At 37.0% G+C, this 27,927-nt stretch overlaps 1 protein-coding gene across 1 annotated transcript; it reads left to right on the forward strand.

Annotated features, from left to right (window-relative positions):
- On the forward strand, window positions 1-26,642 carry LOC107723228 (multivesicular body subunit 12B-like). Its single transcript, XM_016531785.1, has 8 exons — window positions 1-38; window positions 3,998-4,113; window positions 8,498-8,605; window positions 11,890-11,986; window positions 13,096-13,225; window positions 15,104-15,199; window positions 26,001-26,095; window positions 26,635-26,642. The coding sequence occupies exons 2-8, from the start codon at window positions 4,003-4,005 to the stop codon at window positions 26,640-26,642; spliced, it is 645 nt and encodes a 214-aa protein (XP_016387271.1). The 5' UTR covers window positions 1-38; window positions 3,998-4,002.
- The last annotated feature ends 1,285 nt before the right edge of the window (window positions 26,643-27,927 follow it).

Consider the following 27,927-nt stretch of genomic DNA (forward strand, 5'->3'; position numbering starts at 1 on the left):
TATTCGCGTACGCAATCTGTGCTGTTTGGTTCCCTCAGGTAAGCAAAAACGACTAACTCGCATAGTTTAATCCTTCAAATTGATCGGCTGTGATGACGTTACGACGTATAAATCGCGTGCGGGTAAAGGAAGACGCAAATAAGTGACACTTTCGTTTATAGTAGTTATGACAGTGAAATGCTGATTCCAATGATCGTTTAACCAACTGGACTTATTTTTTAAAATGTTCATAACTTTGTAAAAGGCTGACTCGTATTGATTTAAATAATTTGAAAGCGTATAAACAGAACAAATACCATTTAAAGACAGTTATAGAAAAAAAAAACAATAGGTTTAGAAGAATCTACAGAATGAAAAAAAAATCAGTTGCTCAATAGGAACGTCACTTACGTCAGTCAGTTTCAACGTGTTCTCACCAATGTGACCACTAACATGTTTTACATGTATTTACTAGTGATCTCGTCATAGATATAGAGTTATCTTGATTTGATTTAATTTATTAATGATTTAAATATAATTTTCAGTAGGAACACTGTAATTAAACAGCTCTGGTCATAGGCTAGCCGTGTAAAATGTTCACATGAAATCAAAACAGTCACTTTTACACATAGCTGACAACTCTGTGTAAAATACATAAACGTTTTTAGTCCCTTTAAAGTCAAAAGTACATTTTGTATGCAAATGCTTTAATAACAGTACTGTCTGGTAAATAATATTTATTAGTTATTGTTATTTATCCTGTGTTAATTTATGTAAGTAGGCCCATGTTATGTTCATAAGTAGGTAGATTTGACAATGGCCATTCATTCTCTCTGAGTATTTTCATATGCAATGGTTTGATGTTGTCCTCAAACATGTGGCAGGTTGCTTTTACTAATTCTCCTTCATCTGTTGCAATGCAAGCTTGATCCGCTCCATCCTCTTTCATCTTTAACATAAAGACACTATAAGATGAGTGTGCATCATTAGTGCCACAGAAAGTCGTCCCCAGTCTGGACAGCCTGGCCTCCATTTTTCAATTAAAGTTGCTTTACAATCAAATAGCCCAGCACAGTTAGGAAAAGGCTGCATTGATTAGTGTACAAATTAACACAAGAAAGAAATCATTCTCCCTCCATAAGCTAATTTGCCATCCTCGGTTCTCCTTAATAAGTCCCTCCGACTGACTTTTTATTCACAGACCCTCCACTGCCTCAGTAAATCCTGTAGATTTAATAACCATAATTGCAATAAATTCGGTAAACATTTAGATTGAATGCAATAACTCTGTCATTTACTCCAGTAGGTTGCTTTAAACGTAATTTAATAAAAGGGCAAAGGACCCTCCACATAGGCTAGTCACTAATCCTTGGTGATCCATGCGTACACATTAGGCTGAAGCATCTCGGGACGAAAATAGACAACGATTGATCTAGATTTCCTAGAAAATATCTGATCGCCATGGCTTGTTGTTTAGAGAGAGTTCACTTGGTGGAGCCTAATTATGTTTGTATTGCTACTCCATCTCCGGTCATTTGTGTTGGGTCCACTGGGTCTTAACATAGGCCTATTATCATTCAAAGCCTTAAAGGTGTACCACATTTATCTGTTTAGTTCTTTGTCTTAGAGGTGAGCTAGGCAGTTGCGTCATGTTTTTGTGTTCAGAATTTTAACACAAAAACAATATATTACATATAAACTACCAGTCTAACCAGATGTTAAATGCAACAATATTTACATTTACATTTAGACATAGTATATATACATGATATAGCACTTAAAAAAAAATAGTTTTTACTATTTTACTAATTTACTCACCTTAAAGCAGTGGTCGCCAACCCGTCGATCGCGATCGACTGGTAGATATTTATCACTGTCCCAGTAGATCCCGAAAATAACAGTAAAATAAGTACAAAAATGCATTACATTTCTGGGGTTATATTAATGTATCACTGAAGGGAACTGTCTTGAGAAAAGTTTCGATGGCGATGGCATTTTCTTCTCCGTATAAAGCGCTGCTCTGCTTTGTTTACAGCGGTAACCAAGGAAACGCTATATTGCTGGCGGTTCATAAGCAGTGTTGCCAAGTCCGCGGTTTTCCCGCGGAGTTGGGCTACTTAACACTGTTGCCGCGGGTTGTTGTTCATGTCCGCGGGTTGAAGCGACCCCAATAACGTGATATTTAGCCCCTAGAATGTGAATTTTACTGGAAGATCCCCGCCGAAAAACGTGTATTTTACCCCCGGAATGCGATTTTTACAGGGGAACCCTCCTCGAAACGCGATTGGACTAGTTTTATTGCGAAAACCTGGCAACCCTGTTCATAGGCGCCACCTGCTGTGTTTCTTGCAGTTGGTGGTTGCCATTGACTTCCGTAGTAGGAAAAAAAAATACTATGGAAGTCAATGGCAACCACCAACTGGTTGATTACCAGCAATCTTCAAAATATCTTCTTTTGTGTTCAACATAAGAAAGCAACTCATACAGGTTTGGAACGACATGAGGGTAAATGATGACAGAATTTTCATTTTTGGGTGAACTATCCCTTTAATGTTGTTCCAAACCTGAATGACTTTCTTTCTTCTGTGAAATACAAAAGAATATGTTTTAAAACTAAATGAGGTCCAGGCAAAATTGGACCCCATTAACTTTCATTGTGAGAAGTCGTTTTTCATATTATCTTCTTTTGTGTTGTACAGAACACATGAGAGTAAATAAATGATTACAGAATAGTCATTCACTATCCCTTTAAATAGCATTTAAATTATATATCTTTTTTTTACAGGGCAACCATGCATCCTTTCTATGTAAATTAGCAAATTATAGTGCAGTGTAGACAAGCACATTTTTTGCCATTTAAACAGCTGTTTCAGGTGTCTTTATTTTAATTTAGTGAATGCATTTGCATATTTACCTGATTTGCGTAATTCCTTTAGTGAATCATGCTCTAAAACAACACAGACAGCAAGTGCAAATAAATAACATTGCCATTCTTTTGCACAATTCATTTTTAGTAAATTCCCACCATAATGCATTAAGCTTTGTAGATAAATATCCTAATGTTTTTGCATATCTAACGGAAAACATTTTAAACAGCATTCTGTAATGCACATCTCTATAAATGTACAAGACAACACTAAATAGAGAAGAGGCCATAACTATTGCAAGCGCTACCTCATTTCCAGAGATTTGCTGGTGGCATTTACGCAGTGAAAAGTTTACTCCCACTCTTTAATGCGAGAATGAAGATCGCTCATCTTTATATACAACCGCCACTAAAACCATTTCATCTGAAACAGTTCAGAACATAATGTCAGCCCACTCCATATATCTGAAGCTCATTACAGGGGAAAAAAGGTTTGCAGTAATTAATTACCCTGCTAATTGGGCCCTCAGCAGTATTATTGTCTGTGTCTGTGCAGCTTATTTAGTGTACAAACGAGACCTGCCGCGTGATTGTTTCTCTGGCTTTAGGGGGCTCATACGCTCAGCTATTAGCACAATGACTGTCATTCAGTTTACTGACACTGAGAGTTCAGTCTGGTACTGAAAAGCCTTTATGAGAGAGTTTATTTTGATATATTTATATCTTTCTATCTCTCACTCTGTCTTTGATTCCACCTGTGCATATGTGTGTGGGTCTGTGTTGTGTCTTTGTCTGCCAAACCTATTTTTTAATAATGTACTTGAGAAGCTGTGCTCTGATTGCCAGCTAGTTACGTCAAGCAAAAAAGCAAAAGCTTGGAAACACAACAAGAGTCTTAATATATTTATAGATTGTTTTAATATGAAAATAAAATTAGCTGCTCAAGTCTTTATGGATGCTCTGGTGATAATAAATGTACACCTTGTCAACAGCTCAAAGTGTTCTGCATTTTCTTTCTGTGTTTTAGTCTTTATTTATTCCCAGTACTGTGTGTTAGTGGGATGTGTGAGCTGTTTCGTTTTACTATAAAAATAAATTATTGTAACTATTATAATTGTATGTGTAAATGCAACTTTTATTTGTTTCACACAGCAAGCATGGCAGATCTTCAGAACATTTCTTGTGGTAAAGCAGAGTTGCAGCCTGAAGCCATAACTGATATTGGTGTGCTGGCATCCAAGAAAGAACCTCCAGCAGGCTACTATATTGTGAGTTTGCAATTGCCGAATATGTGTGTGATTTGGAACCATAAATCTATAAATAAGAATATAATAGGCAGTCATTAATCCAGTTAAATGTACACTAAAAAAATGTGATAAAAAACAGCATAAAATGTAATCTAAAAATCCAATAACAACTGAATACAATGAGGAGAAAAATAAGTATTTAACTCAAATAAAATCAAATGTAATTTGTCATTCAGGAACATCTGGGAATGTCTTTACAGTTCCATTACCGTATTTTTTACTTACAAAAAATAATTTTAGCAGTGCTGTAATGTTACATGAATTTTCTTTTTAAAAGTAATATAAATCTTCACTATAAATTAAATTGTAATTTATATTTTTGTACTGTATACTACAGTAAAACTACATTGATTGTCTATTAAATGTAAAAAAAAGAAGTTAAGTACCATTTTTAAATCAAAAATTACAAATTTTTTTTTTTACAGTAAATCATAACAAAAATATCAGGAAACATACAGTTTTACTGTTTTTATCTACAAATCACAAGGTAATTCACACATTTTACATTTATAATAATTTTGCAATAACATTTCATGTATTTGCTTGTTAATTGTAATATTTTTTTTTACCGTGACATTTTACCTTATCATGATATTTAACATTTCCTACAGTGATGATTTGTACATTTTTAGGGTTAGTACACAAACTCATGTCATGTATTTTATTTTGAAACTTGGTTGTGTTTTCACACTTCTTTTGTGTTCAGGCATGGACTGTATTGTCATTGGTTCATTTATCTGGTTAAATCTGTAGATTAGTTTTGTTCTGTGATTGGTTCTCATTTGTTTCTCTTGCCTCCTAGTTTGTTTGCCCTTTAGCTTCAGTGTATTCAAGCTTCAAGTTTCTCATATCCTATATCAAACATTGTTCAGTGATGAGGTATTGATTGGTAAGTTCTTGTTTTTTGTAGTTAATATATATTCATGTTGTAGAAATAAATCTGCATTTGGTTTCAGTTTCCAACTTGCTGGAGACTTGTTATACATTGTAAAATTGCAGTTTTACTCAAAATTGAACATTTAAAAAGTAAATTATGTTTTTTTTTTCTTTCCTTCCCAAAAGGCAGTAACTTAATTTATTGATAAGGTTTGGTTTTATTTCTGCTCTTCCTCTGGCCAGCTAAAAGCCGTGAATCCTTCGGCCTACCCTGAGGATAGATTTTAACAACTCTTTCAGATGAGGCCTCCAACAGAGCTTGGCACCAGTGCCCTGTGTTTGTTTAGGACTCAGATGGCACCGACACAAGGGTGGCTGCGCTTCTGCAACTCTCAGCAATCCCAGAGCGCTGAGAGGGGAAACTAGGACAGTATCAATGGCCTCTAGGAAAATGTTTTGTGTGTGTGTGTATCTGTTGTGTATGTGGGTGTGCCTCAAAAACACTGAGAAAAGAACCAGGGCGGAAAGAGAGAGGGGAAGTTTTGTGAATAAAACAAAGCACAAAGCAAACACTGTATAAAACAAATCTGCGTTAAGCTTACGGGCAGCTAGAGTTCTTCCTCTCCGCTTTCCTCTTCTCCCTCCGTTTTCTTTCTTCTCTCTCTCTCACTTCCCGCCCCACCCGCCAGTCCCCAACTGTTGCCGTCTCCGGCGGGTTGTCTGTGGGTTGGCACGTTGCTGGGTTTCTGCCCACTGGCGCTGAGGATCCGGTGTACGCCACATGGTACCAACGTGTTCTCAGAGGCCCTGTTCCGCTTGGCCTTTCCCTCCATCACACGCAGCAGGATGCAACTGTTTCACTTTGTTTGCACAAACAAACACATTTATTTATTAACAACCTTTATACAACCAAATATAAATGAAATTGAAAGATTTGTCTGTTTTTAAGAGCTAGTTTTAGTAAGTGTTCTAAAACTAACAGTCAAATCTGTCCACTGTGTCACTTTGTTTGTGCAAACAAACATATTAACAAACTTTAAACGACTAAATATAAAAATTCATCTTTCAACTAGCTTTTAGTAGCTAGTTTTAGCAAGTATTAATTTTAAATTATTAACAGCTTCTGTCAATCCATGTCTCACTTTGATTGCACAAATGAACATGTTTATTAAATTGATGTGCAACCAAATATAAACTAAATTACATAATGTTAGTTTTTTAGCTGCTAGTTTTAGCAAGTGTCTTGATCTTTTTCTGAAAATTTTGAACTCTGATTATCAACAGCTTTCGATAGTACTTATCTGTTTTTTTCACAGCCAAATATAATCCAACACTCATAGCTATTTCTTTTTGCAGTAGCTGGTTTGAGCAAATCCTGAAATTTTGACTTGGATGCAACCGTTTCACTTTGTTTGTTAAAACAAACATGTTTATTTATAGACAACCTTTACGTAACCAAATATGTATTTTTTTAAGTAGCTTGTTTTATCAGGACTTTAAAGCTTTGTCTTTTAAACTCTGATCAATAGTTTTTTTTACAGCACTTGTCTAACCAGCAGGATGAAATGATGTTGTTTTGTATTTGCACAAACAAATACAACAACCTTCACACAACCAGATATAAACAAAAGCTGAAAGATTTGTTTGTTTTTAAGAGCTAGTTTCAGCAAGTGTTTTGAAGTTTTTTTGATTATCATTCATCATTCAACTGTTTCACTTTTCTTTTGCAAACAAAAAAGTCAAAATGTATTTGTTGTCATTAACAACCTTTACTCAGCTAAATACAAACAAAAATTGTAGTTAGTTTTAGCTAGAATTCTGAACTTTATCAACAATCTCAAAACAGATGCAGCCAGTAAACCACAAGGCACTGGAGACTTATACTTAAGTGTCACTTAATTAAGTGTGAAGAGTTTTCTTCATACTTCTCCTTTTACTAGTCCCAGTGCTTAGCAACTGTTTCCAAATTCAGGCTGCGTTGCCTGCTCTGGTTGCGTAGTGGCATACAGACTCCTTTGGTGCCTGGTTCCTCCCTGTTTGACTTTGGGCTTCACAGCTCTGGCTCTTTGTTTACGCTGACAAGAGGAGCGGGGCACTGACCTGGAAAAAGTGGCCAGGACGGGTTGTCTTGTAAAGGGAGGAGGGAGCCGGTGAAGGAGGGGAGGATATTGTGGTTGATGTATAGACTCCTCCAGAGAGCTTTCGTCCTAGCCAACGGCTGCTGAGGCTGTAGCTCATCCAGACTGTCCACCACACTGTTTTCCTCGATGTCCGTTTTCCTGTCAGGTTGTCTGTCTTTTCTGAAAGTTTAATGTATGCCTGTCAAGACCTCACAAAAGATCACTTCAGAGTTGTGCGTCATTCAAAACTGAATTTAAAATGGCAATTTAAAGGAACAGTTCACCCAAAAATGAAAATTTGCTGAAAATGTTCTCACCCTCAGGCCATCCAATATGTAGATGAGTTTGTTTCTTCATCGGAACAGATTTGGAGAAATTTTGCATTACTGCCTTTGTAAGAAACAAATCCAAAACAAAGCAAGTTGTGTAGTGCTTAATTTCTCCAAATCTGTTCCGGTGAAGAAGTAAACTCATCTACATCCTGAATGGCCTGAAGGTAAGTACATTTTCAGCAAATGCTAATTTTTTTGGTGAACTATTCCATTAATTCCAGTTTGGTTTCTGAATTAAAGTTGAATTGAGATAAACAGGATGCAGAATTGTAATTACAATACGACTTGTATAACTGCTATATGTGTATTTTTTTTATAATACATTTGATTTTTCAGAATAAATTAATAAACGTTATCATAATCATAAACATTACATTTTTCAAATAAATTTTATTTAGTTTATATAAGTTTTGATATTTTGTAATTTATAGTTTTTAATATTTATTTTAAGGAATCAAAAAATAAAGGCAATGATGTATGCATTTTTAAATAAATGAAGCATGTACAGAGCAGATCACTTTATTATATTATATTATATTACATAAATAGCAAAAATCATGTTTTGCTAATGACATTTCTGTTGTGTGTTTTTTGAATTTCAATTCAGTCAATTCAACTTCTTGACATTTCATTTCTAATGTAACATCTGGAGGCAAATTTTTAAATAGTGATTGCATCAGTACAATTGTTTTAACTATTTCAGAAAGGCAGCTTGATCTCTACAGAACACAAGTCCCATTTAGCTTGTTCAAGGCCTTCTTTGTGAGGTATTGTCTCATCCTTGTTGTCCCATGGGGGGCCGGTGGTATTTTTACCCTTTTTGGAGGCTGAAGATTCTTCTCCACTTGCGTAGGGCTCTAATGAGATGGAGTGAGAGCTCCAGCAAGCCTTAATTAAGCCAAGTATGCACAGAGCAAGGCAAAAATGGAAACACGCACACCGTCCATCCATACATTAACTGGATCTCACTGCAATGCACATTCTCCTCTCTGTGTATTTTTTTTTCTTTTCACGTAGGTTGCACAAACAACAGATGGCTTCGACGCCAACCTGTGGAAGGACAGCATATTCAAATCCAAGGTCACACGCTATCTCTGCTTCACCCGAGCTGCCACCTCCAAAAATGTAAGTGAAAACGTGTACGTTTTAACATGCTCATTGCAAGTTTTTCTCCAGTTTCTTCACACGCCGTTAGGGTGCGTTTGCCCCGTTTGCTTCAGTCCGTCCCTCATTAGGGTTCTGCTCAGATCTTTGATCACAAACTCCTTCAAAATATGTTCCATCCTTTAAAGTGAAGTATCTAAACCGAATGCAAATACTACTCTGAATATAGAATGGTTTGATAATTTTTTTTCCCACTTGATGTATGAAGTCCCAGCATGCTTGCATTTGAAAATTTGTTGATGATCTCCAGTTCTCCCGAAGGAATTTGGTTTATGATTATTCATAAATGCAACTCTGCGCGTTAGTAGTTTATGATTTCATTTGGCTCAATTAACCTGGTCCCTGTAGACAGTTTGGATACCTCCCTGCCATTCATCAAAGATGAAGAAAACATCCAAAAAATGTCCAAATTTGCCTATGAAATATGACACATCAAACAGCCATCCAACATGTCTGCTAAAGGAGCACCTATATTTTAAAAGATTCCTTTGTGAATTGAAACTATTTGAACATTTACCTCTCATTTGGCTGAGCTAAATTGCGAATGAGCACCTTTTTATGTGCATGTATCTGTCTTGAAAGTGAAACAGGTGGTCCAGTCATGTTGTTCAGGTTACCAGTCTTCATTTAACGTGAACAATGCAGAGCTTGAGCTGCCCTACCTTTATTATTCCTCCATTTGCTGTGTAAGCGAAGGCAACGAATAACATATGTATTTTTGGGAAACATTCTATACTTGTTCTCAGTCTAGGAATAAAGTTCCTAAAATATGTATTTATTTAAATGGACCTTGTGTTCATAATTGAGTCTAGCATGCTGACGGGTTGCTTGTATAGGGTTTGTGAGGATGGTGAAAATAGGCTGTGGCTGATGAGCTTGTTTGGGTGGGTCATTGTTATTCAGTATTACATCTCACCAGTGCATCTGCCTTTTTTTCTTTTATATGTGCTGTTGCAACAAAACACATTTTACTGATTAATTAATGAATATTTTTTAATACGTTTTTATTTTTTAAAAATCCAAATCTAATGATTTTCTTTATAAATGTTTTCTTTCACCTTTATTAATGGTTATAGCTGACTTTTATATTTCATATTGTATCATCATATTGTAGCATCAAAATGTTTGAAAACCCCTATTCTGTAGACTAATAAATGTCATGATAAATGTGGTATTTAATGCCACATTCAAGGTCGCTCAATACTCTATATCACACGTGTGGTTAAACATTCAAGACCCTTATCACATGGTAAATCATTAATCTCACATTAACCTTTGGTCTAAAAAAAATGTTTCTCTCTGCAGGAAAATTTTGTTTCTCTTTAAAACATGTAAATGTCTCATAAGTTTACTGATACAGATTGTTGGGCAAACCAGCAATTTTGGGCAATATTGAGGATTATTGGCCATAACCAGATTCAGTTAGTCATTTTGGTTAGTTATTAATTTGAAAAATGCTGTGTGGCCCTTCTTAAAATCTTAAATTTACCCTATTTATTTTCTTAATGCATGATTGTAGTGTTGTTCCACTGAAAAAAAAAATGGTATTCAAACAGTTTTCACTCAAAAATTGCTAGTAAATTTCACAAGCAATTACAAAGAAACAGCAAGTAACACATTGAATTCAACATGAAATTTTCAATGTACTGCAGTAATCTTTATTTTATTTAGTACTTCTAAAAATCATTTTTTACAGTGTGTGAAAGATTCATTAGTGCATGTTATTTGACTATATAACCTTTAATCAGAATGCAAAGACTTCTTCCTCTCAAACAACTTTCCTTTCCTGCTGATGTCACTTACTGTTAACCAACTGTCAGGTTGTCATTTCTGAATTAAAACATTGTATAAAATCAAGGACATTATATATAAACAAGCTCTTCTGTAAAAAGAAAAAAAAAACTTAGAATATAGAAAGGAATCAAACTGTAAAGTTCGAAGTGGAGATTTCTGATGTCTGTGCATAAGAACATTTTGAGAAAATGGCCATTAAAGATATGTATTGTAATTGAAATCTACATGTGCACATAGGTAAAGTGCAATAATATAAACAATTTAAAGTGTACTTTGGATTTATTTATTTTTTTTCGTTTCACAACACATTATGAAAAGCCAAATAGCCCAAAATCTCAAAATTGACCCATGACCAGAAAAAAAAACAATGTTTTTGTCTGTCACAATGCTGTATTTTTATCATAGCTGTAAAACTACATCTCCTAAGCCCTATAATGGCTATGAGATTCAAAAATGACGTTGTAATCCGCTGTTGTTTACCCTGGCCATTTCCAGCACGCTTCTGCCTGTTGATCAAGTTCAATGAGAGCTGCAGTTTTAGTATGTAGCACATCATTCCCCTCTGCCACCTCTCCAGCGTGGAGTCTTAAAATGTGTGTCTGCACTGTTTTGAAGTCCCTGACGCTAATAAAACATGGCAGCGCCATCAACAAAGGCTATTTTGTCTGTCAGTCAAAGTGGCCCCCACTGTAATTGTCTATGACAAAAACAGATTCTACAGAATTAGCCAGTGAATTATGTGGTGGGAAGTAAACAGTTTGTGATTTATCATACTCGGGGTTGGAGGTAGATGGCCCTTTGTCAGGTCCTGATGGGAAAAATCTCTCCCGCGTCTTATATAAAAAAAAAAGGGTTAAAAAAACATTACTTCATGCATAGTAATAGCATTCATCCATATTCGTACCCTCAAGTCAGAACTATGAATAAAAATGGTCTGTAGTGGTAATAACTGCCGGGTAACAGTAGTGACGGCATCCAGAATGTCAGACTCATCACGTCACGCCACGCTAGCTGCACTCTTTCAGGGCTTTTGCTGGATTATTGCTATTTATTACGGCGAAAAATGGAACCATAATGAGTGCGGGCTGGGAAGGCTATAAGGGAAAAAGTCATGCTTGAAAATGTCAACTAAACAGCTCCTGATTGTTTTCAAGTACTCCCTGTTCTGAAGCACAAGCAATTTGGCCTGCCACCGACTGGCCCGAGCGCTGGGCTGCCATGTCTGAAGATGATGGCTAGCGCACAGGTGCTTGCATGCTTAAAAGAGGGCAGCGATTCAACAAATTTGTGTGTGCGCGTCTGCGAAATACTACAGCAGCCTTTTCATTGTAGGTACGGATCATGCATAATTGAAAGCCGCCCGCTTCTAGAAGTGCCTTTATTGAACTGGCTCATTGGTTTAAACTCATATAATCATTATTATGTCCCTATTTTTTATTTTTTTTTGGCAGAAGCAATTATGCAATGTGGTCGTGGATGTGAAGTTGATCGACTTGAAGGACTGTTTGCCAGAGGGCTTCACTCCGATCCAAGACACCACGGATACCCGTAAGCACAGTTCCCGTCTTTTTTTGCTTTCATCCTCTCTTTTTCTCTCTCTCCTCTCTGTAGTCATCCTGAGGGAGTGCTTCTCCAGAGGTTGTGAATGTGAATGTTTCATGGGCTCAGGTTTAGCTTAATTTATGATAGTGCGAGAGAGTAAAATAAACATTTTGCCCCGGAGGTAGGAGGAGAGGAGAACGATGAGTCATTGTTTATCTCTGCCAGAACCCAGCTTTTCTTTATGATGTGCTTATTTATTTATGTATTTATTTGTGCAGAGCGGGAGTGGATGGTGGTTATCTAATATTAATGAAATGCATTCCCTTGATGCTTTAGTGCTTTTTGAGTGCTATGTATTTCTCCCCTTCTCGTCTTCTCTCTTCTCCTCTCACCGCGCCTTTGAGAACGCCGCAATATTATTTTGGCATTGGGAGTGAGGGCAGCATGTTTATTATTTTCATTATTATTGCATTTACACGGCCCTCGCCCAGTGCCGCCTCGAAACGAATGGGATGGGCTCAGGAGTAATATGGCCGAGTCTAGTAGCGGGTTCTGGAGGAATGACTAAAAAGAAAACGGAGTCTCATTGGGCGCTGGTTTTAATGTGCAGCTTTATTGTAGCAAAGCCATGTTTAATAGATGCCTCAGCCACTGTATTGCCATTTCACTCTCAGTCAAGTCCCTTATATCCTTCTTACACACATATTTGATGCTGAAGATTCCCCTCTAGCACCCAATGACATTTTTATGCAATTATGATGGGCTTTCATATACTTATATGTGCCTTGAGCCTCAAAACATCACATAGGTTGCATTTATGTGGTGTTCAAATATTAATGCACACATATATTCAGCTTGTCTCTCTGAATAAATTGTTAGGAAATAGGTCGTTTTTGTACATATATTGTTGTGTCATTGTTTATAAGGCTTCCCAAGGACAAATAGGTCAGGCAATGTTTGTGGGGGAATTGATGCATAATGTAGGTTTTAGATATGAGTATATGGGACTGTGGCATATAAAAGCAATCTGGTTTAAATGCAGTTAGACTGCTGATAAATGAAAGACATAATTAGGGCTGTTTATGTTATGACTGTTATATCTCTTTCTCTCTCAGAGGAGCAGGCTTTGAGGAAGGAGAGACTGTGTGTGAAGTTGGTCCCCAGGCACAGCGCTGATACAGCTATATGCGATGTGGTTATACAGGGGAAATCAAAGCACAGCCTCACTAATTATACATTTACAGGGTAAGATATCATATCTTTGGTATGACAAGCATGGCATGCTTTTTTTGAGAGTTATGTGTGTGTATTTGATGCAGATGGTTTGGTCACTATTCCCTGTGAGGTTAAAGAAGTACCATAGTAAATATCCTGGAGCCATGCTTATTATGCTGTCTGAATCATCATTTTTAAACCGAAGTGGATTGTTCTTCTGGTCTGTGTGTGTGTTTTTTGACTGGCTCCTATTTCCTCTAGTGCACCTCAGTGCCTGCGGCCTGCTACAGGCATTATGTGCGCTTGCTTTACTGGTGCTGCTCTTCTGACAGTGTTTAAAGCCACCCCTGATATGTCTTACAAACATTATATAGTATTTTATTGACAATATGGTGTTTCATACCATATAGAGTGAGCAAGTATTGTTTGTTTAGGGCGCTGCTGTTCAAAAGTTTGAGGTCAGCAAATGTAAGACCTTTTTTAAATGTATTTAAATACTCTTATGTTGATCAAAGCTCGATTACAAATACAGTAAAATAGTAATATTGTGAAATATTATTACATTTTAAAATAACTTTTCTATTTTAATATATTTTAAAATGTAATTTGTTCCTGTGATTACTCCAGTCTTCATTGTCACATGATCCTTCAGAAATCATTATAATATGCTAATTTGATGCTCAGGAAACATTTCTCATTATTATGTACAGTAAGGGTGGGCGATATGACCAAAATCACGATATGAATACATTTATGTCACGGTAACAATATTTCACAGTATAGTTATTTTTACTTGAAATAACTGGACATAAATAACATAATTTGGATACAATAGAAATTTCATGATTCTTGTCACCAGTGCAAATATCACAAAAAACGAATAACCTAAATTAAAAAAAAAAAACTCACTGAAGACAAGTAAACAGTCATAAAATAAGATTAAATAAGAATAAGCAACTAATTACCAGCAATAGGACAAAAAAAAAATACAGTAGAACAAAGAAATAAGAAATGCAAATGCCTAAAAATTCTTCACTGTGTAAATTAAATATATATTTCTCCTTAGTAAAGTTACAAAAGTGATTTAGTCAAGAGCAATAGGAGATTTTCTCCCTTTTTGTTGTTTGATTAACATGAGTGACAGACAGCAGGAATATTAGACTGCTGTCACTTTAAGAGCTGCCAATATACTGTTACACATGTTTTCTTTTTCAGCTGTTTGCTTTCACTTAATACCTAAGTTACTGTGTTTACAGGGATTCTTGCAAAGACAGGCATTTTGACACATACAGTGTGTGTATTTAACCATTCAAGGCCTATAAAGCAGCAAAAATAACAGTTCAATACTCCCGCACTCTATGAGCACCGTCTTCATGTGCACGTGCCTCGCTGACAGTGCTCAGAAACAGTCTCTCAGACAGCGCGCACATATAGCGAAATGAGTTCTCTCTCACTGCTGTTTGCATTTCAACGGCTTAAATTCATTTGTTTTTAAACCGCAGTGCTTAAAAAAATGTGTACAAATGATAGCACAGCAACACCACGTGAGCATGTAACCGCGATAGAGACTATAGTCCAAAATCTCTACCAGTTGACAGATTTCTATCGGTTAATCATGTCTACCGGTATATTGCCCACCCATTGAAAACAGTTGTACTTCTTTATAGTCTTGTGGAAACTGAGATGCATTTTTTCATGATTATTTGATGAATAAAAAGGTCAAAAGAACAATGAATTTATTTGAAAGTCTTTTGTAACATTATAGATGTATTTAGTGTCACTTTTTGATCAATTTGTTGTGTCCTTAATTTCTTTTAAAAAATAGAATAAAGACTTTCAGACAATAGTGTATGCATACATATAATTTTAAATGTTCATGATAATAAAACAAGCTGTTTTTGTCCACAGTGAGCTGAATGGTTTGGGGATTTGGTATCAGCTGGGAAAAGTCATTAAGTCACAGGATACAGTGCACAAAACCCCCTCTACCTCTGGTGTTGCCAGGTAAGACAAAGTATATACATATACTATATTCCCTGTTTTAATAGGATATTCCTTAACACAGAAGGAGAAATTGTTCATTGAGTGTTGTCGGATGAGGGATATTCCAACAATATGTAAAATTAAGTTTCTGAGTAAGAAGTTGGAAATTTCTCCTTTTCAAGTTCAAGAACAGAATGTAGCATAAGATAACTGAGTGTGTTTCCACTGATAACCTGAAGTTCAGCAGGGAGGGACAAAACAGAAAGTGCTCAAGCAGGAGAGACCGCCGTTAGGAGAGCGCAGTCTGTTGTCTGCTCTGACACACAACACAAACACACAGTCTGCCCAGCGGCCTCACATATTAACACACATCCTGGAGGGAAGAAGACAAAGAGGGAGTGTGACTTTGTACCTCATCCAACTCAAACATGTCAATTATTAATGAGCAGGAAGTAGTGGGGTTTTTCCTCTGTAAATAGTAAATAAACAATCACTGCTCCCATCCTATAGTTGATAGAGCGGAGAGGTTGGTGGGGGTATGCGACTGTGCCAAATGAAAATGCCAGATTTGAGTGTGCCAGAAGGCTTTGAAGGTCCTGGCACTGCAGTTAGGGCAAGTACACATAAAGCTTAGTTGGAGATTTATTTCTGCAGACTTTACCCACTTTGTATTTCAATGCCTGTACAACAAGTTGCCATTCCAGTGCTTTTACCTCAAGACTTTACTGCTTTAGAAGTTACAGATGTTGGTTGGTTAGTCAACAAACATTAGCTTTGTTCCAAACCGTAGTAAACTAACAACCTAACCTCCATGGAACCAAAAGTGACTGATTAGGAACAGTCTACATTGGCAGAAACTGAGCAATTGGACTGAACATGCAAGTGGTTTCAGTATAGAGGGTACACCGGAACACGCCCCCTCAGCCGGACTGAGTGGCAAAAGAGCCTGCTGAATGAATGGATTTAATAGGGGAAACTGCGAAAACAAACGATTATCAGTTTAAACTAAAGGTTGTTGGACTGATATAGCGTTCCTTACAACTTACCAAATATCCAGTGGTCCATGGATATTGATATGCAGCCAGGATGTTTATATGTGCCTGATTTCAACGCCGGGGAAATACATAAAGCAAATTTGCCTGTGAACGCATTTTGTAAATACAAAATAGGTTGGTCTAAATCCGGGTGATCACTTTATCAATGTTATATATATCGTCATATCGTCCAGCCCAAAAACGTATATAGTTTTTGTCAGTGTTTATTTAAAAACATCCATGCAGGATATAAGATGGTAAATATTTATTTGGTGAGTTGTCAATACGATATGTAACAATACAATATATACGGTATGATTTTACCGCAAAATTCAACATATTAACATAAAATGATAACTGCAAATTCGTGTTTCGCTGCCTGAAGTCCATTTGTTTCTGCGAATTGCAGTGATTCCTTTGTTTCTCTTTTCTGTAGCTTTCGGCAGTCTGTAAAAATATACCTCAGATTTCTTGTCAAATCTATTTGTACAGTCAATCGTAAAGCTCTTTCTCGTTTTAGATGTGTTTTGTGGGTTGTCACAGCATTCATGCTGAAAACCAGTGCTGCCATTTAGTCTTTTTGCCACTCAGTGGGCGGAACCGCAGTCATTTGTAGTAAAATTAACCATAGTTTTACTACAAATAAAACCCAAAACCTATGGTTACTATAGTTAAATCATGGTAACATCAAATTAACCATGGTTTAACCATAGTATTTGTAGTAAAAATGTGGTTATACAAATAGTAATCAATATGGCAAAAAACATAGTTAATACACTTTTACTATAATAAAACCATGGTTAATTTTTGTAAGGGTAACAAGCATTAAATATGCTTAATCAATGAAGCATAAATACATAGTGCACAAATATTTAGTATTTTCTCAGGTGTGTTTTTGCTTTTTATGCTTTTATTCAATTATGAAGGTGCTTTAAAACGAATAATTGTATATTGTATTGTTGCCTAACTGTCCATACTATCATATTTTGTACATGCAACATAGCTATTTTTTTTTATTTTTTTGAAAAAATATTTAAAAAATTAGCTGTCAATACAGATGCTGTATTTATTGCATCTGCCATGTTTTCTCACTCACACGTACCCAACTTGGAAGAAAAAAAATAAATAAATAAGAAATACAGAATTTCCTAATTATAATGACTTTTGTGCCATTTATGTGCTAAATACTTGTCGTAAATTCAGTCTTTTCAAAATGTCTTGAATGCATTATTATGCATCAGGAGTGATGCCTTTCAATGCTGCCTATGTAGTAATCTTGCTAGATTTTGGAGCGGAACAATAGAAAACATCTTTCTACACATTTCAGTGGACAAAACATATTAGTCAGATGTATCGTCAGATGAATAATCAAACACGCCAGTACCCAACTATGCAACATTGAACAGACTATCTTTTTCCGTCAGTTTTGTTCACTTCAGATTAAATATGGCGTCGATTCTGAGTTGGGCTTATTCTCACATATATTCTCCGTGATCATTGGTTGCTTTCATCCCAAGATGAGCATAAGATGTTCCAGTGGTCTCCACTTGGAACATTGTCTGAAGTTTTGCTCTTTGAACTTTTGCGTAAGACCGACCTCTGAAACATACCGTGGTTTCGTGGCTTGAATAAAGCCCTTTGTGCCATGTGTTTTTTGGAAGGGGCAGCTATAGGGGATAAGTGTTTGATGTCTCTGAGTCATCCTACATCCAGTCCCACACATTCACACACTTCGTCTCACCCTGTTAATTCCTCACTCTTTTGAAGCCACTTTTCAAGTTGGAGAAGAATAAATTGTACCTCCAAGCGAGGATCCGCGCCTCCCCACTCCGATACCTGCTGTGATCACAGACTGTGCACTTTTGTGTTATTATTACATTTCATGCTTCTACGTCTGCGTGAATGTCCAACTGCCATCTGTGAATCTGTGAAAAAAGTTCTTGGTTTAAGAGGCATAAGAGGTAACCAAGTGTTTTATTGAAGACGTCGTTGGACTTTTCCTGTTTTCAAGACTTAAGCATTACGTTAAATTGAATGCATCTGCTACAGAATAACACTTTTCTGATTTTAGTCTATGTCAGTTAGCTTTGAGGTAATTCATATGGTATTGTTCTTCTGAAAGACAAAATACTCATTTTGTCCATTTAAATGTCCAGAATATCCCACCATTTGTTTGTTATTGTAAACTAAAGCTATTAAAAATTATTTCTGGTCATTTAAATTATAAAATAAAATAAAATGTAAATATTAGATGAAAAATGAAAAATGTTGCATTGGAATCTAGCATGAAAATGCTGAATTAGTAGTACTAAAATTTAAATAAAAATGTATTAAAACTAAATAGAAAACTAAATTAAAACTGAAACTGAAAATATAAAAATGAAAGCTAATTCATGTTAATAAATACTCTATTATACTAGTATATAAATTCTGAAATAAGATAAATGATACTAAAAATTATGATAAAAAAATATTATATTAAAAAATGTATATAAAAAAAAAAAGTTCATCAAATGATTTGATGGGATAGTTAAGATTTGATTTCATTTGTTCAGAATAAAATGTAATACGCTTGACTTTCCCTGTGATATAACACAACCAACTATATTAAAAACCCTCTGGGCCTCTTTGGTCACTTTTGACCGAACATTTTTACCTTTCGAATGTTTAATTAAAAATCTACATTTTGTAGAAATATACATTTTGGATACTATAATAACAATAGTATGATAAAATTCTAAATAATAGTTAAAATATTACTGAACAAAAATATATTAGATTGATAATTAAAGATAGACTAGAAAAAAAGTTAAATTTCAAGGCTTAAATCATATGACTATGAAGGTACCAAGTGTGACCCCCAACAAAGAGGCTCAGTGGGTTAAAGGCAAGATAATATATTGTTAAAAACAAAGGAATAATGGAAAATAAAGCTTTTAGAATAGGGTACCTGCATTGTGTGTCACATTACAAGGTTTGATGCTGTTCTCGCCTCATTTCACACAAACTCTGCGGTCCCATCAATGTTTTACTGTTTGTATGACTCTTTTAAGATGCCCTCAAATTTAAATGCCTTTTACAGTTATAGGAAAGATGTTTTAAACATAGTAAATAAGGAATAAATGTTTAATGACCCCTTTAACTTTGAATGCTGGTGGTTCTGCAAATAAACCTTTTTGCCTCGGGCTACAAGGACACTAATCACTGTGTATGCAGACTACTGAGTGTAAAGTTGTTCAAATCTCAGTTTCCCTTGCTGCCTGTTTGAAATTTCAAAGAATTTATGTGAAGTATTTATGTAAAAAATAAAAATAACTAAAATTATAGTCTGCAATGTATTTTATTTTTACCAATAGCCTTATGCTTTAGGTGTTATGATTGCACCATACTATATCTGCCATTAAATTACCTGGTGTCAATTATGTGACCTCCATTTCATTCAAACTGGACCTGGTCAATCCAGTTCCCAAACCATAGATTTTAGGGTTGTTGTTCTTCAGGGTGAGCTTCTTCTCCCGTCTGCGCTGCCATTTGTCGTCCTGATAAAACTGTCATCTCTCGCTCTGATATCTGACCTCTAGATTGACAGAGAACATAAAGTTGCCTTGTGCTAATATTTCGGTTTCTCTTTTTCTTCATAGAATCAAGGTTTCAGGCATTTCTCTCTGAATGATAGGGCCATATACAGTAGGGCAGGAAAAGTTTTTATATCCAAAAGCTGAACAATATAAATGTAAAGGTCAAGCATATTTCCCATTGTGAGCAGGAAGCCTTTTTTATGCCTTCCCATGATTCACTCCACTGACTCACTACTGGAGCTCAGTAAATATAAATTCATATTGGCTGAACTTTGGAATAAAGTTATATCAATAGATAGATAGATAGATAGATAGATAGATACTGGTACAGGCTGTACATGGGAACGTCTTGGATTATGAGTACTCTATACAGCATATGAGTAGCACTGATGGACGGGTGTCAGTGTTCCTGCACTTTGTTGGTTTCTGTGACCTCTGTGTCACCTACTCAACATCAGCTCTCCAAACAATGTCTGATCTATCAGTTCTGAGGGAAGGCAGGCCCTGTATGATATCTGTTGTGACACCATCCTCAAATGTGTTTTTCCGACACTCTTCTGTGTACCCTTTCCCAGAAAGCCCTAAAAAGCGTGCAAATTTCCATACACATCAAGTAAACTCAAACTGAGCAGTGCCACAAACAATAGAATCATCAGCAAAGATCTGTGGCTCTTTAGAGATTCTACACTCCCATATTCCGCCATGGAATTCTTCAAGATTCTTCTTTCTCCACACCTGACATGGAACTTTAAGTGGGGTAATGACAAGCGGGAAAGACGCCACTGCAGAGAGCAGCTGTCTACAAGCCGTGGGTTGTGTGGGCTGCCTGCTCGGAGCGAGCGCTGAGGTGTTGTCATCGAGGATCTCGGATGAGTGTCAAAACACCAGCTTCCAGATTCCTCTCAGTTCGCGCCGCTGGACCTGGTCAATCCAGTTCCCAAACCATAGATTTTAGGGTTGTTGTTCTTCAGGGTGAGCTTCTTCTCCCGTCTGCGCTGCCATTTGTCGTCCTGATAAAACTGTCATCTCTCGCTCTGATATCTGACCTCTAGATTGACAGAGAACATAAAGTTGCCTTGTGCTAATATTTCGGTTTCTCTTTTTCTTCATAGAATCAAGGTTTCAGGCATTTCTCTCTGAATGATAGGGCCATATACAGTAGGGCAGGAAAAGTTTTTATATCCAAAAGCTGAACAATATAAATGTAAAGGTCAAGCATATTTCCCATTGTGAGCAGGAAGCCTTTTTTATGCCTTCCCATGATTCACTCCACTGACTCACTACTGGAGCTCAGTAAATATAAATTCATATTGGCTGAACTTTGGAATAAAGTTATATCAATAGATAGATAGATAGATAGATAGATAGATACTGGTACAGGCTGTACATGGGAACGTCTTGGATTATGAGTACTCTATACAGCATATGAGTAGCACTGATGGACGGGTGTCAGTGTTCCCGCACTTTGTTGGTTTCTGTGACCTCTGTGTCACCTACTCAACATCAGCTCTCCAAACAATGTCTGATCTATCAGTTCTGAGGGAAGGCAGGCCCTGTATGATATCTGTTGTGACACCATCCTCAAATGTGTTTTTCCGACACTCTTCTGTGTACCCTTTCCCAGAAAGCCCTAAAAAGCGTGCAAATTTCCATACACATCAAGTAAACTCAAACTGAGCAGTGCCACAAACAATAGAATCATCAGCAAAGATCTGTGGCTCTTTAGAGATTCTACACTCCCATATTCCGCCATGGAATTCTTCAAGATTCTTCTTTCTCCACACCTGACATGGAACTTTAAGTGGGGTAATGACAAGCGGGAAAGACGCCACTGCAGAGAGCAGCTGTCTACAAGCCGTGGGTTGTGTGGGCTGCCTGCTCGGAGCGAGCGCTGAGGTGTTGTCATCGAGGATCTCGGATGAGTGTCAAAACACCGGCTTCCAGATTCCTCTCAGTTCGCGCCGCATTATTTTTATATATCGTTTTTATCCCAGTCTTTGCCTCACCGAAGGCTTTGGCGAATTTGTCCACAGTGTGACGGATGTTCCCGACGTCTCCTCCCCAAGACGGACTTGTGCTTCCGCTTCTACACCGATGCCTTCTTGAGTTTCTCATCAGCCACCCGTGGAGATTCCAGCATGTGGCATTGGGCTTTTGATATTGAGATTACCCTGACTAATTGGCTCCTTTACGAGGCTCCTCAATATTTCCCATGCTGTAATTTTGCCTTGCCTGTAAATACTGTACAAGTTAGCAACCATTTTTGTTCATGCAACAGTTTTAAAATACACAAAAAAAAATTCTGTTTCATCACCGATGGTAGTCCAACCACAATTCGGTCTTATTTTAGTCTACCTACACTACTAGGATGTGCCTGTCTTCGCATTTGAAGACTTTGCTCTAATTTGCCCAGTCCTTCATCCCAAGTCAAGCCTCTTCCTCCGCCTACCAGGGATTGTGATATTCTTGAGTGCTTGTCTTTGTGTCCACTTGTCTTCCATTTGGCCTTATTAGGAATCAACCATCAACTGTCCTCTGAGTTTGTGCTTTGAGACCTTCGTCTGTCTTCAAACTCCCATCTTTCTTGGCCTCATCGTCATCCGTAGATCTAAGTGGAGCATGTTGAAGATCCTTGAAATTTCCCAGGCTGTAATATTGCCTTGCCTGTAAATACTGTACAAGCTAACAATCCTTTTGGTTCATGGAAAAGTTTTAAAGTACTTTTTGTGTTGTTGTTAGTCTTATCACTAGTGGTAATCCAACTGCAATTTGGTCTTATTTAGTCTACATACACCTTTTGGAAGTCACCTCGTTTGAAGACTCGATCCTTATTTGTCCAGTCCTTCATCCCAGGTCAATCCTCTTCCTCCAACTACCAGGCATTGTGATATTCTTGAGTGCTTGTCTTTGTGTGCACTTGGCCTTATTAGGAATCAGCCATCAACTGTCCTCCAGGTTTGTGCCTCGAGACCTTCATCTGTCTTCAGACTCAATTCATTCTTGACCTCATCATCATCCATAGATCTAAGCGGAGCATGTTGAAGATCTAAAATGCCACAAACCATTTGAGGCTTATGCTGTGGTGTACGAGTTAAATTGTTTACATTGTAATTCCAGTTCTGCTTTAATTCTGGGAGGTATTGTGGTATAATTAGATATTCAAAATTGGGATTTGTGTCAGTGTGGCTCAAGGTTTGAATGATGATTAATTGTAGTCAAAACTCCAGTGGCCGACGTAATGCAAGCTCATGCTGCCGTTGATTATGTAGCCATGTTTGTGTGTTAAGAATTAGATGTGTAATTGATATGCCATATGCTACCCAAACCCAATGTACCCTAAACTGTTAAAAGCAGAGAATTGGGATTGAGTATGGTTACACTGTTTGACAGCTCTGAAGATAGGGAAACGCTTGCTCCTGAAACTTATATTATAGTTTTATTTCACTTTTTGAGAGGCGGCTCAAAGTCATAAAGTTTTGGAGATTGGGTGCTTTTTTTGAGTTGCTCTATATAAATATTATATTTTTAACATATACACGACGTTAGATCATCTTAAGATGGTTGATTTTCTGAAGACCAGCTCTTATCTCTATTTTGACCTTATCAAATTGGTGATGTTTTACGTCCAAATAGATTTGTGTGTCATAAACAGGCTTTTCACTGAATATATCTCATTTCCATTTTCTGTATCGCTCGGTATCATTCGCTATTGTTTTGGCTTGCTCCAGTGACTGGGGTAGTTGAGGCCAGTTTCAACGAAAGAGCATCCGGACTGTCTCCTTTCAGTTTATGGCTGTTTGTGAAATGTCTGGATGCGCGTAGAGCCATGTCCCCGGCTTTCTCTCCCCCCTGCGTTCGAGTCAACCTTTGCAAACGAAGGGAAGTCTTCATTAAATGTGGCAATCGGTTCCACAAGATTGATGCCAACCTTTTAAAAATTCACCATTGGGCCGAATTGAACACGGGCAAATGCTGATGCAGATGAACAGGGAGAAGTCGGCCCCATCGAGAGAAATAAATCTGAGTTGCAGGCTTCAGTTCATAAATACCACAGGCTGTCAGGGAGCATGTTTTATGGCCCCTGATAGAAATTACTGCATTTATTTATCTCATCACACCTGATAGAAATGCAGAGTAGCCACTCACGGCAGACCTGTCTTCAGTTTACTCACGAGTTGAATACTAGAGCTGACCCACAGTTCCCATTCATGAATTCGGATGAATATGTACAGTAGATTTCTGGTGGACAGGGTGTTTGACTGAAAAAAGGGCTTTCAGAAAGAATCAGTGACTGTGTTTTGCTAATTCGGTTTTTGCTTAGCGGATTTCTACACCAAAGTAACCAACCGGATTTGCATTTGCATCTACGCCCGGCCCGAGCGCTTCAACCATTTCATCTATTTATTTCAAACATACCCCTCCTCCATTTTCAACATCTAGGCATCTCCTGCTTTGCATTGATATCACATTTCAGAAGCTTTTCCAACATCCACTTCTGCACTTACCTTCCTAACTTACTCTCAAACTCAGATTCTACCGCCGGCTAAATGACATCTTACTCCCCTTGGCGGTGTCACTTTGCTCCTAATCTTCTTCCAAACATGACTCTGTCTGACTTTAATGCATCTGATGCATCCTGTAACCTGTTGGAGATGCTCATTTGGTCTTCAAAGCATGTCTAAAGCAGAATTATGCAGCGCTCTTGAAGCAGAGAGACTCAGGCAGCGAGCACTGAATTTATTGATTCCCGTGAGTGAGTCAGAGAGTGTAATTCACCAGCACCTGATTGATGAGGAGAGCAAGTTCAAACTGTCCATGAAGTGCAACGCACGCTATTTTTGCTCTTTCCCAAAACTTTGATATGGATAAGCAGTTTGACTTGAGACCAGCAGAGGATTATTTTATGCAAAATATTTATTATTAATAATAATAATAATATTATTATTATTATTCTCTTTGACAAATTGCTTTTATTCCTCTTTTCATTCAAGTCTAAATGCAGAAATATAATGAAAATTAATTAATTAATATTAATAACAATAATAAATAATCGTATTGGAAATATAAAATATTTTATAGTAAATTGCATGTATGAAAGTATAATTGTAGTAATACAAAATGTGAAAATTGTATTATAAAAATATAGAATGTTTGATAATATAATATAGATATATTTGATAATGTTGATAATATAAATTATTATTTCTCCATTTTATTATAATAGGATGAATCTATTTTATAATAATAATAATAATAATAATAATAATAATAATAATAATAATAATAATAAATTATTGGTTGGATTTAATTTGTTTATCAGAAAATTGGCTTCTGAAAATTTGGTTTGAATATTTTCAGCATAATTACTGCAACATTATTAGATTCATTGGCACTTCTATAGTATACTAGGAATCTAGTGTGATGCTCCAAGGAAATAATAAAAAAAAGTCCAACAATTTAGCTGTCCACGCAGGGTGACACGAATAATCTAACCAAAGACACCTTGGACTAATGAGGTGGTTGTGTGTGTATAACTGTGTGTATAAGTTTTAGGACCGTTTCTGGACTGCTACTGTTGTTGGTGTGTGTGTGTGTGTGTGTGTATGTGTGTGTGTCTTATACCATACTGGCTTAGGAAACCCTTCTTATTACCACTGATTCCATGACAACCGCTCACAGGCACCTAAGAGCCACAGACAGGGAGGGGGAGACAATGGGAGGTTAATGATCAGATGGAGTCAGTGATTCACAGTGGTTAAAGATGGAGACCCACAATCCCTAACATTAATGATTCCTGGTATATTTATATCATATTTATATTCTAGTTTCAAGAACTCTTTAAAGAGCTGATTCATTTGTGGAGCACAGTGTTGTACAGTCCAGTAAAGTATGCCAGATCTCATCAGTTTGCTGCGTCGTTCACAATGTGGCACTTTGAAGATTTGAATTGTGCAAATTGCATTCATGACAGATTTTATGGGCCGTGTTTGCGTTGTAATCTGATTTGCATAATTGCTTCATAATTTTGCAGACACCATGTGTAAATAAACGGTCCTGAAATTCTAGAAAGCAGAACGATTTCTATTGCTGTGTGAGATCTCCTTCCAGAATCGTTTTCCTGAACACAGTGATTCTTTTGAACATTTCCATTAATTATTTCTTATGTCTTTGCACATAGTTAATGAGGTCAGTTCTGCTTCTCTTTCCTAGAAAATTCCCAGAGTATCCAGCCTCCAGTCCTACTAAAAAGAACATGGTCAGGCCAGACTATGAACACCAAATCTACAACATCTACACCAAATCAGGTCAGTCCCTCTGCGACTATTATCTCAAAAGTTCAGCATTAATTTTGGGTAATTCTAGCAAACGTTTACAGCATCGCTGAACAACCTTCTGTGAAATTGACTTTAGTGACATCGCTACAATTATTGTTAACACTTCAAGTGGCAGAAAAAAAATACACCAATGACGTGTGCACTTCTATGCAAACATTAGGAGAATGTGATATGTGCGCTTCAGGAAATCCCATTGACCACCTCACTCTGCAGACCTGTCTTCCATTTCCAAAATATAACTTGAGTTTGGGATGTGAAGGCATGCTTGTGTGTTTTTTTCTGGCTGGAGAGAGACACCATGTGGTGAGCATGAGCTAATCTGTAGCACAGAGGAAGAAATCACACTGTATTGAGGTACATCAAGGTCCAAAGCTGACATTTGGTCACACATACTTATGTGCTTTTTTGATATAGGTTTTTTTTTGGTAATTAATGATAAAATGTGCAGGTCATACAGTGTATAACTTGCACTTGTAATCATGATTTTATTCCTCATATTTTCATTTTAGTGGCTTAATGTGAAGAATATACCACGTGTTGCTGGAGAAGAAAAAAGTTAGATGATGTGCAAGTTGCTAGTTGTTTTGACCCTCAATTCATTTGATTTGGATTTTTTGACGGTTTTTATTTACTATATTTTAGCTTCAGTTTGTATTTTCATTAATTGCATTAATACCTCTTTGCTCTTAAAACAGCCTTAAGGAGACTTCAGGAAGTCACATATAGATTTTATGCGTACTGTGATTGCGCGATTACAGGCACGTTGATCGTATCAAGGCTTCAGTGGTTAAAATAAGTGACTGACACATTAAACTCTGCCACTTGCCTTTGACGTGGTTAAAGTGACAGCAGATTGACTTGTTCTCGAGTGAGGCCAAAGAGAAAGGAAAGGTTCTGTCAGCACGTGGGCTGATGCATTCTGCTTCCCTGTCGCCATGGTAATGCCATTTGACTGACATGCAGACATGCTCTGCCACCAATCATCACTCTGTCACCACCAGTAGTGAGTTCTATTGATCCTCCTTTAGCAACGTCTCTGTAACCGTCAGGAACTGTGTTCACAGGCGAGCTTAGCAGCGGAGCAGTATGTTGTCTAGTTATCCAGTGGATATTTTGGTATTTTTTTATTGATGGAGATAGTAGAGACACAGGGAATGTGTACACAAACTGCTGTGCCACAGTTCTGACAATGTTGCCTTAAGCTTCTTATAAATAATAATTATTATTATTGTTGTTTTATTGTATAATTATACATATTTCGGTTACACTTTATTTTAAGGTGTCCTTGTTACAGTGTAAATTATACATGTATGTACTGAGTAATATTAATTAAAAAAAGTGAAAGTGACATGAGGCCAAGTATGGTGACCCATACTCGGAATTAGTGCTCTGCATTTATCCCATCCAAAGTGCACACACACAGCAGTGAACACACACACACCGTGAACACACACCCGGAGCAGTGGGCAGCCATTTTTTTGCTGCGGCGCCCGGGGAGCAGTTGGGGGTTCGTTGCCTTGCTCAAGGGCACCTCAGTCGTGGTATTGAAGGTGGGAGAGAGCGCTGTACATTCCCTCCCCCCCCCTACAATCCCTGCCGGTACGAGACTCGAACCCGCAACCTTTGGGTTACGAGTCCGACTCTCTTGCATGTAATTATAATAGTAAGTACATATAATGTGTAACAGGGACACCTTAAAATAAAGTCTTACCCATATTTCTATAAATTAATTATATTAGAATTACATGTTAGAAGATATGTGCATTGTAATTTATAAAATAATATACACACAAATTAGCATG

The sequence above is a fragment of the Sinocyclocheilus rhinocerous genome, unplaced genomic scaffold (genome assembly GCF_001515625.1).
Source record: "Sinocyclocheilus rhinocerous isolate Xijiao unplaced genomic scaffold, SAMN03320098_v1.1 scaffold2199, whole genome shotgun sequence".
NCBI lineage: Eukaryota > Metazoa > Chordata > Actinopteri > Cypriniformes > Cyprinidae > Sinocyclocheilus > Sinocyclocheilus rhinocerous.

Excerpts from the sequence above, each read along its gene's own strand:
- LOC107723228 (XM_016531785.1), top strand. The coding sequence starts at position 4,003 with ATGGCAGATCTTCAGAACATTTCTTGTGGTAAAGCAGAGTTGCAGCCT. Across the intron at positions 8,606-11,889 it reads GAGCTGCCACCTCCAAAAAT|AAGCAATTATGCAATGTGGT; the intron begins GTAAGTGAAAAC and ends TTTTTTTGGCAG. Across the intron at positions 15,200-26,000 it reads TCTACCTCTGGTGTTGCCAG|AAAATTCCCAGAGTATCCAG; the intron begins GTAAGACAAAGT and ends TCTCTTTCCTAG.